Source organism: Hemiscyllium ocellatum, chromosome 11, assembly GCF_020745735.1.
Source record: "Hemiscyllium ocellatum isolate sHemOce1 chromosome 11, sHemOce1.pat.X.cur, whole genome shotgun sequence".
NCBI classification, from domain to species: domain Eukaryota; kingdom Metazoa; phylum Chordata; class Chondrichthyes; order Orectolobiformes; family Hemiscylliidae; genus Hemiscyllium; species Hemiscyllium ocellatum.
Window position 1 is genome coordinate 23,981,544 of NC_083411.1, and position 15,291 is coordinate 23,996,834.

At 38.7% G+C, this 15,291-nt stretch overlaps 1 protein-coding gene across 1 annotated transcript in view; it reads right to left on the bottom strand.

The window, feature by feature from the left end:
• The window catches only part of zdhhc15b (zinc finger DHHC-type palmitoyltransferase 15b), a 106,928-nt gene continuing 91,637 nt past the window's right edge, over positions 1–15,291 (bottom strand). Inside the window, exons 9-12 of the mRNA XM_060832469.1 lie at positions 12,552–12,678; positions 12,110–12,219; positions 6,413–6,490; positions 1–3,863 (exon numbers count right to left, since the gene is read on the bottom strand). Coding sequence (XP_060688452.1) covers positions 6,444–6,490; positions 12,110–12,219; positions 12,552–12,678 — 284 coding nt within the window. The 3' untranslated portion in view covers positions 1–3,863; positions 6,413–6,443. The remainder of the gene's footprint in view (positions 3,864–6,412; positions 6,491–12,109; positions 12,220–12,551; positions 12,679–15,291) is intronic.

Genomic DNA, 15,291 nt, shown 5'->3' on the forward strand with positions numbered 1-15,291 from the left:
TCAAGTTATTAAAAAGGCAGAATTTTATTACTCTCACCACAGACCAAATATATATTCCAGCCTTGTCCAAGTTATCGTTATCTATAAAATAGCATGGAAACCAATGAATAAGAAATAGGCACATGAATTTAAGGGCTTTCTAATCCGTTGTATTCTAAATCCACTTCTGTTTCACTTCATAAAAACACTCGGAAAGTATGTATAGTCACAATTAATGCCTCCTCCCTGCTCAGCATGACATCATTCTGTTCCAGTTTAATTTGCAAGGGATGGCCTCTGATAGCTCTGTGATATGGAAAGAATATCTGAAAGTTACCAGACAATTAATCAGTAACAAAGTCACATTGGATTATATTAGTCACCAAATGAAAGAGTGATTACATTAACCTATGAATAATTATGCTTTTATTAAGACAATTGTATTAACTATTTATATTCAAAAAATATTTAATTGAATGCTTTATTAGCATTGGAAAAATTGATGAAAGCTCTTCATCATCACTGTAAGTCAAGCCTGTAAGTGGAAATAGGAATTTTATGTTCCCTTCCATTTCTCCACATAACCTTTCAAAAGCCATTTCCTAAGTCTGGATAGTTCTCTCATTACAGCATGCTTTTTAACTTGTTGTTCCTTTTGAATCATATTGAGACAGAAAGTCAAGATGAACCGCAATAAAGGTCAAATGTTCCACATACGTTGGCACATAAACACAGCAATCTATGTAAATACAATTGTTCAAAATTCAGACCAAATTATCTATCCCAAAATGCAAATCAGGATAATTTACGATTATCTTCCTCCACCTTCAAAAATCTCTAGTGCAAATTTTAAAAAACAAACCTATGCAATATTTTCTGCTTGTTACCAGATGAGTCTATTAATTGCAAAGTTCTGTACAAGGATTTAGCAAGAACACCAGTTACTTCTGCTGCAGCAAAGGGGGATCAGGACTGCGTGAATGTTTTCTATTATATTAAAATTATTTTCAACAACCTAGTTCCCCTAAGACTATGTTTCTGTGTGAACTTGTTGAAACTAACATTAAATTGAGAATGTCACTAAAAGGTTACTCTAATAAAAACAGAGTTACTCATCATATAACTAAAAAAAATTAAAATGTGATTACAAGGCAACAGATATTAATGCATGCTGGAATATTCTGTAGTACATGTATAACAGTGCAGTTTTCAGAAAAGTGTATTACAGGACATGTGCCTATCTTTACATTGCAACACCACCTTTTAAAAAATGGATTCTAGTGTAAGTCAATCTGTTAGCCTTGTGTTTAAATAAAGTGTTGAAGTTAAAAGTCAAACTTGCAAAGGCTTGGCGCATATATCAAAGCTGCTTACACAGCAGGGATCAGGTTTTTCAATTCTCGGTTCTAGAAATCATGTATACATTGCATAGGTGTCACATTATAAAAAGAAAATTTCAGGCTTATCAAACAGATAAGCCTCATAATTGCTTCCACTTTGCTAAACCTGCACTTTGAAAAAATACTGTTGTGAAAATCAGTTTCAATTTCTACATTTGTCATTTATCTACTTAAAAACCAACTGAATATTTACAACGTAACTATTTCAACACTTGCAATTAAGTCACTGATTGGTTTATCATAAAGGGTTTAGCCGATGACAAGAAAGCTCTTTAATATATTCACAATGTGACCAAAAATAAAAATGGAACAATTCATCCAATAGATTCTGACAAAAATAAACTGTGCACAGCTGCAGCAGCAGTCTGATCTTAACAATCTCACAGTTGTGTTAAACTGGACAGCAAACTATCCAATTCCTATTTTAATATAGACAGATTCTTATTTGAAATCCAATTTCCTTGCATCACAACTGCATCACATTCCTAAATACCTTTGCATCATACAGTCAGAGAGTAAGTGTGTTCATGACAGGTAACAGTTTTACAGCATTCCTTTAAAAATATACAAGGTGTTCAGAATCATGTCTATTACACTCCTGGTAGTCCAAAATGAATCCTTTAATTTGGTTTAATCAAAACAGGCATTAAAAAAGGAAAATAAAGATCACAATTACGTTCACACAGAGCCTTTCATAACCATAGGACATCCCAAAATTCCTTACAGACAATGAAGTGCTCTTGAAGTGCCGTCACTGTTGTAAGAAATGCACAGATAATTTGCACACAATAGGACCTCACAATATACAATAAAACAAAATGACAAAACTGTCTGATGTAGGTGTTGGTTGAGAGAAAACATGGACAAATATAAAAGGAAAATCATTGAAAGTTGTTTGAATGGTCTCATAATAAGTGATGGCTGGGCAAATGTTTTTAATGCCTGTCATTCTTGTAAGAACAACATTTTAATACTAGAAAGTGTTTCACTAAACCCACTGATATTAAAAAAACATTTTCAATTTGGTTGCATGCCAAAGATGGAAGCTACGTAATGCTTTAATACTTCAAAATTCCATTTTTTTAAAAAACATTGAGGCCTACAGTATTTTCTTCTTTATAGATTAATATCCTTGAACCTAGCAGCAGTTATTCCTTAATGTTGCTGGAAATGATGAAAGCCATGACTCATTGTCCTCTACTTCAAGCAGCTTGTTCTGCATTCTCCTCAGCACTTTGGAAACAGAACCGTTACCCAAGATAAGAAATCTCCACATCAAAATTAGGAAATTCAAAAGCCACATGATGAGAACACATCCGGAAAAGATGTTACAAAGTTCTCATGGTTTTATTCACTAATCATTGGTGAATTTGTGCACTTGGAGGCAGCCAACCTGCTCTTATGGCTTATAGTTTTTAAGGGAGATTTACATGCTGATTTTTTCACAGTTAATTTCTTCCCTGAATTTAAAGATACTTTTTGAAATATAACACAAATAAGTATCAAACTGCAAACACCGACTTTTCCTATGAGAGTTGGCACAGGGAGAAAGTGCAAGATGACATTTTAGGGTGGAATTTTGCCACAAAGTTAATGAACTGTTTCTTTTACTGTAGATTTTTGGTCATTGTTCCTTTGCTCAAGACTAAGGTTCCAGGTAAAAGGAAATCATACCTTCATGGAATGACAACAAGAACCAGATTATTTGCTGTGCTATAAAGCTTAGCATTGGCATGAGCACACTAAATAACAGGTAACTTTCCTTCGGTTAGAGAGTGACTCAAACTTTTGAGCAGATACTGCTTTACAAATCTTTGGTCCCTTATTGGAGTAATTTTATTGTATTTAGTTTTGAGGGCAGTTTAAAAATATGTACATCACATTACAAACATATCAAAAAAACTAGCTAAATTTAAGAATCTCCTTAACATATTTAAAAAAATGAAAAAAAAACATTTGTTTAAAAAATGACCTGGTTTGTAATGACTTAATTCATATAAACATAGTAAACAGTCAATCTCCTGCTTTTTCGTTCGAACACATGGTTGAACAGACGGTGCAGTTCTTTTGCAATTTGACAGTTTTATATTTGTACTTTACTTGTGCAATATTAATGCAAGGAACACTTTTGTTTAGCATTTCGCCCTAATGAGTTAAACGTGGCGTGTCAATGTTAAATTAAACCCAATGTTGGTTTTAGCTATCTGTGATACAGCCTCATTCAAACACACATTATTTACACAAAAGTTCATATTTGTGGGTATCCAGTTGTAAGTAAATTTACAGCATTTCCCTCCCACAGCAAGGAAGTGAAGTTGTTTGTGAACCAAAGCCTGAATGTACATTATCTACTGAAAAAAATCTTCAGGAGGTTGCCTGGTGTAGGTATGTAATCTTCATTTCCGTTTTCTATGTTGAAGACCCTCAAAGATCTTTGGTTCTCTTGTTCACACTTCAGATAATATAGCAATCTCTGGGAGTGATCTGAAAATATAGCAATAACTGATATCAATCATACATTAAAATTATTTTTGATGAACTATTTACCAACAGTGCTTTTTTTTAATATTTATGGAGGTGACCTATCAACAGTAAATAAAAAAAAATAAAATTTGCATCTCATAATGCTGCTGATAAACAGAGGAAAATGTTCAGAGCTCTATGGCTAGTGGACATTAAAATAACTGATAGTGAAGTATAATCAATGACAGTACGAAACAGCATAATTTGTCAGCAACTTCTAGGCCAGACTTAGTTTTCAAAAGGGGAAACTTGCTTTATCGATGCTGTTGCTCATCGTCAGTGTTTCTGACTTACCTCTACTCCAGCAGTTTATCTAATTGACTAGATGTGTAAATCTGTACAGTGCTAACTTTGACAAGATTAACTCCCAAGCTGGGAATGGGGGAAGAATAGGATTGTTATACAGCTAGCTGGATGGGCATTGCATGAAAGCATGCCAGATAGAGAACCCCAATGTACTTCCAGGTTTCACTCAGTCAGGACAATGAATGGGCAACTAACCTTTTCCCAGGAGGCACTTCAATATTAATAAGGCTTATAGCCTGAGTTAACACCCTTTGTAGAGTTTCCCAAGCCATGAGGAACTGTCAGAAAAACCTCAAAGATCGCCCATGGTCAGATTTTGATTCCACCCTCCCCCATGATTGGAAATCCCTGCCAGGATAAGAGGTTTGGACTTCCATGGGTTCCATGGCTTCCTCTATTGCATTCCTTGCCCAATTGGCTGGCCTGTGCTGACAATCTTTCGATTGATAGAAAAGCGCAGCAGGTCAGGCTGTTTCGGGTATAAGCCCTTCTTCATTCCTGAAGAAGTGATTATGCCCGAAATGTCGAATCTCCTGTTCCTTGGATGCTGCCTGACATGCTGCGCTTTTCCAGCAACACATTTTCAGCTCTGATTTTCAGCATCTGCAGACCTCACTTTCTCTTTTTACACTCTATGATAGAGTTAAAATTCCACATGTCGGGAGGCCCAACACTAAACTTCTGCATCTCTTGCCAGGAAGCAAGGGTCCAATCCTAATGTTTCAGATGTCCACACAATTGGAGGAGTTCATCCTTGGATAGTGACCAAAATAAAAATTATAGCAGATTGGGTGGCATGGTGCTCAGTGGTTAGCACTGCTGCCTCACAGCACCAGGGTCCCAGGTTCGATCCCCGCCTTGGCCGACTGTCTGTGTGGAGTTTGCACAATCTCCCCGTGTCTGCATGGTTTCCTCTAGGTGCTCCAGTTTCCTCCCACAATCCAAAGATGTGCAGGTCAGGTGAATTGGCCATGCCAAATTGCCCATAGTGTTCGGTGCATTTGTCAGAGGGAAATGGGTCTGGGTGGGTTACTTTTCAGAGGGTTGGGTCGAAGGGCCTGTTTCCACACTGTAGGGAATCTAAGAAAATACTCTGGGTTCTGAGAGTCCAGTAATGAAACCTTACTCCCCGTTGACGTCAGTACTAACCATGAATATAACTTGAGGCTTTGTCTGCAGGGTTTGATATCACAGGATTATGAACCAGCAGGGGAGCTTTCGCTTCATTAATGATTTTAAAATTAATATCTCAGAAATTTAGACTTCTTAATTTTGAAGAAAGTAACAATCTTTATATTTTACGCATCATTTTTATCCTCACAAATTGGGGTTACTAGTGCTACGTACCACATTTCTACTGAAAGGGAGAAGAAATCTTTTCTGGAGTGGTCAGAGTGGTCCTTAGCAGGTTTGCAGAGTGAACCTATGTGACTCTCTTCTTATGTGAAAATACCAGACCTTGGCTCATCTGTGACCATAACTTTAATAAAGCAAAATGTTTGTGCGGCATATGCTAAAACTCTACCTTTCCTAAGCAATATATTCTATGCCACACACTATTCCAAAAATGATTGCTAGTGATGTCCACCACCAGCTGAGGACAAAGTGCCTAACAGTAATGTGGGTGCTCAATTTTTCCTGCTGACTTGAGACTTTACTGGTTTCTCTCCCTATTTACAGTGGATTGGAAAGGTCTCACTATATAAAACCACATGATGCTGCATCCTGACCGTACAACAATCCTAATTCATCTGCAGAATAATATTTTCACTCATTGATAAATGAAAGGATTTTAGAGATATGGATAAATTCATTAACTACTTGAAATTTGGGTTGACGTGTGTGGTGCTGGAAAAACACAGTTGGTCAGGCAGCAGCCAAGGAGCAGAAGAGTCAACGTTTCGGGCATGAGCTCTTCGTCAGAAATAAGGCTCATTCCTGATGAAGGGCTTATGCTCGAAATGTCGACTCTCCCGCTCCTTGGATGCTACCAGCTGTGCTTTTCCAGCACCACACTCCAACTCTGATCGCCAGCACCTACACTTTTCCCTAGTTGAATTTTGGGTGACAAGTTTGAGACTATTTCTTACTCAACACCAAAAACTAGCATTTCCAAAATGAACTACATTTTTGCTCTATCTTCCTACTGAATTTAAACACAAATCCATAAAGAGTGAAATTAAATGGGGCTTATGGATACTCACCTGTGAATGCTAAAAGGGCATCAGGGGTCAGCTAAGACTCCATTTCAACAGTCACAGAGGTAGTGCCACTTGTAGTTGCTGAAGTGAAAAAGTAGTTACATTTTAAAGAAAACAATTTAATTAATTATTAAAAAAAATTATCCTCTGTTTTCTATAAGTTCACATTTAGTATTTCAAGCACATTACGTTGAATCCATAAATATACTGTTTCATATTATATCCCCTACCTGGCTTTTAGCACTTTAAGCAAATTTCCCCTTCCAGTCCTATTGAGCAATCTTCATGGCCAAGCACGTTGCTTGACTAACAGCAGAACATGAAAATCTACCCTGTCCTCATTCAATGTTTACAGCCATACATTCTTGCAGATCAGCAAACCATCAGGAAAACTGGCTTATGTTTGCCGCTTCTTTAGACTGAGAACACAAAGGCCAATTCTACTTACTCGCCACTACTTGAGATTATCAAAGAACAGTGATCAAACTTCATTCCATTTTTTCACATGGCTCCACACCATGTAAGGTGGGTTTTTTTTACTAACTACAGACTGATTGCTCTTTCTTAATACTGAGTATAGATAATGTAGAATTTTCCTAAATGGCAAGAGGCAAATGATTGAACGATCTGAAACAGATAACTTTTAGCAGAAAGTGGAGTGTGCACTGGCTGTTTCATTTATGGGAATTACCATTCATTTACATAAAGAGAAAAACAATTAGAAGTAAAACAATTTTGCACAGTTGAAATGTGGAGCTTATTCAAGGAACAGCTACTGCATGTTCTTGATAAATATGTACCTGTCAGGAAGGGAGGAAGTAGTTGAGCGAGGGAGCTGTGGTTTACTAAAGAAGTTGAATCTCTTGTCAAGAGGAAGAAGGCGGCTTATGTTAGGATGAGACATGAAGGCTCAATTAGGGTGCTTGAGATTTATAAGTCAGCCAGGAAAGACCTAAAGAGAGTGCTAAGAAAAGCCAGGAGGGGACATGAGAAGTCATTGGCAGATAGAACATAGAACATTACAGTGCAGTACAGGCCCTTCGGCCCTTGATGTTGCACTGATCTATCATACTAATTTAAAACCCCTCCCACCTACACTATTCCATGTACATCCATATGCCTGTCCAATGACGACTTAAATGCACTTGAATTTGGCGAATCTACTACCGTTGCAGGCAAAGCATTCCATACTCTTATTACTCTCTGAGTAAATAAACTACCTCTGACGTCTGTCTTATACCCATCTCCCTTCACTTTAAAGTTGTGTCCCTCGTGCTTGCCGTCCCCATACTTGAGAAAAGGCTCTCCCTGTCCACCCTATCTAACTCTCTGATTATCTTTATATGTCTCTATTAAGTCACCTCTCAACCTTCTTCGCTCTAATCAGAACAGCCTCAAGTCCTTCAGCTTTCCTTGTAAGACATTCCTTCCATTCCAGGCAACATCCTAGTAAATCTCCTCTGCACCCTTTCCAAAGCTTCCACATCCTTCTTATAATGCGGTGACCAGAATTGTACACAATACTCCAAGCGTGGCCATACCAGAGCTTTGTACAGCTGCAGCATAACTTCCTGGTTCCGGAACTCAATCCCTCTATTAATAAAGTCCAAAACACTGTATGCCTTCTTAACAACCCTGTCAATCTGGGTGGCAACTTTCAGGGATCTATGTACATGGACACCAAGATCTCTCTGCTTATCTGCACTCCCAAGAATGTTTCCATTAGCCCAGTACTTTGCATTCCGATTACTCCGTCCAAAGTGTATCACCTCACACTTGTCCACATTAAACTCCATTTGCCACCTCTCAGCCCAGTTCCGCATCCTATCTATGACTCTCTACAACCTACTACATCCTTCGTCACTATCCACAACTCCACCGACCTTAATGCCGCCTGCAAATTTACTAACCCACCCTGGAGGATAGCAAAAGTTGTCCTCTTGTTCAAGAAGGGGAGAAAAGACAAGCCTGGTAATTATAGACCAGTGAGCCTTACTTCTGTTGTGGGTAAAATGTTGGAAAAGGTTATAAGAGATAGGATTTATAATCATCTAGACAGGAATAAGTTGATTAGGGACAGTCAACACAGTTTTGTGAAGGGTAAGCTGTGCCTCACAAACCTTTTTGAGTTCTTTGAGATGGTGACCAAACAGGTGGATGAGGGTTTGATGTGATGTATGGATTTCATAAGGTGTTTGATAAGGGTTCCCATGGTAGGCTATTGCACAAAATACGGAGGCATGGGATTGAAGGTGATTTAGCAGTTTGGATCAGAAATTGGCTTGCTGAAAGAAAACAGAGGGTGGTGGTTGATGGGAAATATTCATCCTGGAGTTCAGTTACTAGTGGTGTACCACAGGGATTTGTTTTGGGGTCACTGCTGTTTGTCATTTTTATAAATGGCCTGGATGAGAGTGTAGAAGGATGGGTTAGTAAATTTGCGGATGACGCTAAGGTCGGTGGAGTTGTGGATAGTCCTGAAGGATGTTACATGTTACAGAGGGATATAGATAGGTTGCAGACCTGGGCTAAGAGGCGGCAAATAGAGTTTAATGCAGAAAAGTCTGAGGTGATTCATTTTGGAAGGAATGAAGAGTACTGAGCTAACAGTAAGATTCTGGTAGTGTAGAAGGGGAGACAGATCTTGGTGTCCATGTACATAGATACCTGAAAGTTGCCACCCAGATTGATAGGGTTGTTAAGATGGCATAGAGTGTGTTAGCTTTTACTGGTAGAGAGATTGAGTTTCAGAGACATGAGGTCGTGCTGCAGCTGTACTTGGAGTACTGCATGCAGTGCTGGTCATTGTATTATAGGAAGGATGTGGAAGCTTTGGAAAAGGTTCAGAGGAGATTTACTAGGATGTTGCCTGGCATGAAGGTCTTATGAGGAAAGGCTGAGGGACTTGCCAGAATTGTTTTCATTAGAGAGAAGAAGGTTGAGGGGTGACTTAATTGAGACATATAAGATAATCAGAGGATTAGATACGGCGGACAGTGAGAGCCTTTTTCCTTAGTTGATGATGGCTAGCACAAGAGGACATAGCTATAAATTGAGGGGTGATAGATATAAACAGATGTTAGAGGTAGTCTCTTTACTCAGAGAGTACTAGGGGTGTGGAGTGCACTGCCTGCAATAGTAGTAGTAGACTTGCCAAGTTTAAGGGCACTTAAATCATCACTGGATAAACACATTGGATGAAAATGGAATAGTGTAAGATAAATAGACTTCAGATTGGTTCCACAGGTCAGTGCAACATCGAGGGCCGAAGGGCCTGTACTGCGCTGTAATTTTCTATGCTCTAAGTAACCAACAGAGATTTTAGAAGGAAGTTATTGTTGATAAACTTCAGTGTTCTTTAAGACAAGGATCAAATTCATGTCTTTTTAAACTGAAGTCATGTCTTCAGATTTCTCAAGGTTTCCTTTTTGATTCTTACTAACTCCTTTGTTAGGTGAGAAATCTAGTCCCATTATCTTCTGCATTTATATTAAATTTTTTTAATTCACTCAAAGGATGTGGCCATCTCTGGCTAGGCCAGCATTTATTACCCATCCCTAATTGCCCAGAGGACAGTTAAGAGTCAACCACAGTGCTGTGGGTCTGGAGTCACATGTAGATCAGACCAGGTAAGGATAACAGATTTCTTTCCCTAAAGGAGAGCAGGGAACCAGATGGTTTTCCTGACAATCAACAGTGGTTTCATGGTCATCATTAGATCCTTAATTCCAGATTCTTTACTGAATTCAAATTCCATCATCTGCCATGATAGGATTTGAAACAAGCCCCCAGAACATTAGCTGATCATTGTGGATTAACAGTCTGGCAATAATACCACTAGGCCATCGTCTCACACACATGAGATTTTTGGACTCTCAAAAACAGAATTAGAAAAGTTCATTAATATTTTAAATAAATTGTCAACCCTCCATTAAACTTACAACCACACCACACAAGGAATTGTTCCATTTTTCAGACACACCATTATGTGAAGTGGCACAAGACAACAACCATAAGTTAGAAACAAAATATCATGTCAATAATTGACACATTTCTGTGATTTCAACTTTTCTTGGCTCCCAAAAAAATGGAAAATATATTTCACTTTCTCAAAAACTAAGAAATGTAAACAGACACAATGCCACTCTTATAAGTGTGTTAGTGTTGCTAGTGTGCTCTGCTATTACATTCTTTTATAACAGACTGGAAGACTTTCCCAACAACAGATGTCAACTGGCCTATAGTTATCCACTTTTCGTATCCGTCCATTTTTGAATAAGCGTGTAACACTGGCATTTTTCCATTCCACTGGGACTTTTCTAGAATCTAAGGATTCTTGGAAGATCACTGAGTGGATTAAGTATCTCTATAGTTACTTCCCTTAAAATTCTAGGATGTACCCATCAGGTGCAGGTGTTTTAACACCTTTAGCTGCATTAACTTCTCAAGTATCTTATCTCAAATGCTTTTATGTTTATTTCCTTCCCCCCATTTAACCCTTTGATTATTTAATATTTTTGTAATGCAACTGGTATCCTCAAATGTGAAATCTGATGCAAAGTACTTGTCTAACTCCTTTACCATTTGCAGTTGGGAAAAGAGCGCAAAATAGTAGAAAGAGGCCAGATATGAAAGGAGTGTATGGTATAAGAAAAGAAAATTTTCATGCTCCCTCCTCATGTAGCTCATGTTAACAATGTCAACTCATGCCAAACCATGCCCAAATCCATTCTCATTTGCCCTTACTTCCAAAGAAATCCAGCTTTCACCATAGGCAGACTTCAGAAGCTGTGTTAAGGTTCAAATAAAACAGTAAATCAAATATGTGTTACAGCTTTCACTGTAAGAAACAAACATCACCACATATGAAAACCCACTCAAATCTTTAAAACACCCTCAAGTGTTCAATTCCTTCATTCAAAACAAACAGATGTATACATGGAACCATCACATCACCCATTAATAAAATATTCCAATTGTCAAGTGAACTGTAAACTTACAATCCTCCCCCTGGGATAATAGTAGGTTGTGGAAAGCAGCCAATCATTAATAATAACATAATGATTGCCCTCATGATAATGACAACAAATAGCTATTGTAACTCCTACCACCGATATTTTTCAACTGTGAAACAGGCTAATTTATCAGTTTAAATTTTGAAAGGTATGGTAATTTAAATAACTTGATAACTTGCCAGTTCTATATGCTAATCCACCATTCATGAGCATTTAGGTTTTCTCTGTAAATCAGAGACTCCTGCACTGCAGAATAACTGAAGGCTTGCTACAGCCAAAATGCAGTTTGCCAATACTCAGTTCTAATAGTCCCGCTGAGTTCAGGTTTTGCACCTGTGCTTCTCATGCCCCTGCTGCCTTTTCCTTATCAGCAAAATTGGGATGTCAGAAATAGAGCAGGACGCCTACACCTGGCTTCCACCTGTCATTTGAAAAGGTCAATAAAGTCTCCACAAAAAGTACTATTCAACCCATAGAACTCTGATTTCACCCTTTATTGCCTTCTTTTATTGAGAGAGTAATGCAATAGTGATGGCATTATTCTGAAACATTTGAAATGTTGGCTGGCTGAAGATGTCCAACTTGCTTCCAAAGCAGCAGCACAAGTTCCAAATTAGTTCATCTGAATGGATGATTTCTGAAATTAAATCATTATATCTTTCAAGCACAATTCTTATCATCCTACCTGAGTATTCAACATCTGATTCACCCTCGTCCCAGTGCTCTTCGTTGGACAGTAATGGATTGTGACTCTCTGACTGTGATTTCATGGAGAAGGAATGCCCATCACCAATACTGCAAGCAAAGTTTTAGGAATTAAATCATGAGAAAGATTAAATGTAGCAGAATGCAGAGTTTGAGTCTCAGCACTTAGCCCAGCACTGATAACTAAATTTGAACACAAATGTTTTTTGGGTTCCTGATGGTTCAAGTCTGCAAAAGTCTAATGAATCAATGACATTTGTCACAAAAAATATTGTACAATTCAGTCATGGGGAAGCCACATTTGATTGAAACCCTTAGTGACCCTCTACACCCCATTACATTCTGCTTGTACTTGATCTAAAACTGCACACAATATTGTAAATGGAGATCAGTAACAAATACAAGCCAACATGGTGTAATACCTGGTAAAGATAGGAAGCAGCCAGTACTTCTTTTTTGGTCCAAATACTTGTGTCAAATTTTTCCACACACCAAGGTTAAAACCATTTTTATCAGCACCGTGCTGAAATACTGGTGCAGAAAAGGCCTCTAGAGGAAAGGAAACAACGAAAACAAATAAACAAAAATGCCTCTGTATTTGTTTTTAAACTTTCAAAAGCAACCTGATGGCACAAGTACTGAAGCAGTAACTAGTTATTTCAGTTGGCCGGTAGCTTTCCGAACAGATGGAAAATTGCTCAGTTCTCAGAGTACTTCTGAGAAGATTATATATTTTGGTAGAACCAGAAGATCAAACTGGTAATTTACTGACTGTTTTTATGAATTGTAGCTTTCCAATTTTAATAATGGTGTATTTTTCTTTATTGATTGTCTTTTACCATCGCTGTGGGGGTCAGTTAGCTTAGTTGGCTGGATAGTTGGTTTGCAATGCAGGGTAATGCCAATAGTATCGGTTCAATTCCTGCACTCGCTGAGGTTACCATGAAAGGCTCTCCTTCTCAATCTCGCCCCTCGCCTGATGCATGGTGACCAGCTGACTCTCTAATGAGAAATAGCAGCCCTATAGTCCGTTAGGACTATACTGACTTTGCCTTTACTGTCACCTCATTTTTAAGACCATTAATGTTTGCTTCTTCCATATGCAGCATTCCTCAGCTAAAGGAGAACTCAGGTTGCTGGATTAGGGATAAACACAATTATGAAACTGGCTACTAGGTCTAAATAAGGGTTATGAGAGAGGGGCACACTCAACCTCTCTTCTCAATGTTCCTATCTTCTTTTCTGCTCTGCAACAGATCAAGAATTTACAGCGCAAGTCACCATATCCAAAGCTGCACCCAACCAATTCACTAGCTCTCACATATTACTTTATTTCTTCAACCTTTATGTGGACTAGTTCAGTCTTGACAGTCTTGGGATGTGTTATTGCAGGGTGACTCACAATATTATACAAAAATGGCAAGCTTACTAAGAAGGTACAAAGGCATACTGGCCAAAAATATAAAGGAGGATAGTAAAAGCTCTTTTTAGGTATGTGAAAAAAAAAATGTTGAAGACTAGAATTGGGCCCTTGAGGACCGAAATGAGTGAATTTATCATGGGGAACAAGGAAATGGCAGAAGAGTTGAATAGGTACTTTGAACCTGTCTTCACTGGAGGAGACACAAACAATCTCCCAGATGTAATAGTGACTGAAGGAACTAGGATAATGGATGAACTGAAGGGAATTTATATTAGGCAGGAAATGGTGTTGGATAGACTGTTAGGTCTGAAGGCTGTTAAGTCCCCAGGAACTGATGGTCTGCATCCCATGGTATTTAAGGAGGTGGCTCTAGAAATCATGGATGCATTGGTGATCATTTTCCAAGATTCAGGATTAGATCCTGTGGATTGGAGTGTGGCTAATGTTGTCCCATTTTTCAAGAAGAGAGGGAGAGAGAAAACAAGGTATTATAGACTGGTTAGCCTGATGTCAGTGGTGGGAAAGATGCTGGAGTCAATTATAAAAGATGAAATTATGACTCATTTGGATAGCAGAAACAGGATAGGTCAGAGTCAGCATGGATTTACAAAGGGGAAATCGTGCTTGACTAATCTTCTGGAATTTTTTGAAGATGTAACTATGAAGATGGACAAGGGAGAGCCAGTGGATGTAGTGTACCTGGACTTTCAGAAAGCCTTTGATAAAGTCCCATATAGGAGATTTGTGAGCAAAATTAGGGCACATGGTATTTGGGGTCAAGGTACTGACTTGGATTGAAAATTGGCTGACAGGAAGCAAAGAGTAGTGATAAACAGGTCCCATTTGGAATGGCAGGCAGTGACCAGTGGGGTACCACAAGGTTCCGTGCTGGGACCGCAGCTGTTTGCAATACACAACAATGATATAGATAAAGGCATTAAAAGTAATATTAGCAAATTTGCTGATGACAAAAAGCTGGGTGGCAGGGTGAAATGTGAGGAGGATGTTATGAGAATACAGCGTGACTTGGACAGGCTAGGTGAGTGGACGGATGCATGGCAGATGCAGTTTAGTGTGGATAAATGTGTGGTTAACCACTTTGGTGGCAAGAACAGGAAGGCAGATTACTATCTAAATGGAGTCAAGTTAGGTAAAGGGGAAGTACAACAATATCTAGGTGTTCTTGTACATCAGTCAATGAAAGCAAGCATGCAGGTACAGCAGGCAGTGAAGAAAGCTAATAGCATGCTGGCCTTCATAACAAGAGGAATTGAGTACAGGAGCAAAGAGGTCCTTCTACAGCTGTACAGAGCCCTGCTGAGACCACACCTGGTGTATTGTGTGTAGTTTTGGTCTCCAAATTTGAGGAAGGACATTCTGGCTATTGAGGGAGTGCAGCACAGTTCACGAGGTCAATTCCAGAATGGCGGGATATCATATGTTGAAAGATTGGAGTGATTGGGCTTGTATACATTTGAATTTAGAAGGATGAGAGGGGATTTGATTGAGACGTATAAGATTATTAAAGAATTGGACTGTCTGGAGGCAGGAAGCATGTTTCCACTGATGGGTGAGTCCCGAACCAGAGGACACAGTTTAAAGAGAAGTGGAAGGGCATTTCAAACAGTTGAGGAGAAACGTCTTCACCCAGAGAGCGGTGGATATATGGAATGCTCTGCCCCAGAAGACAATGGAGGCCAAGTCTCTGGGTACCTTCAAGAAAGAGATGGATAGAGCTC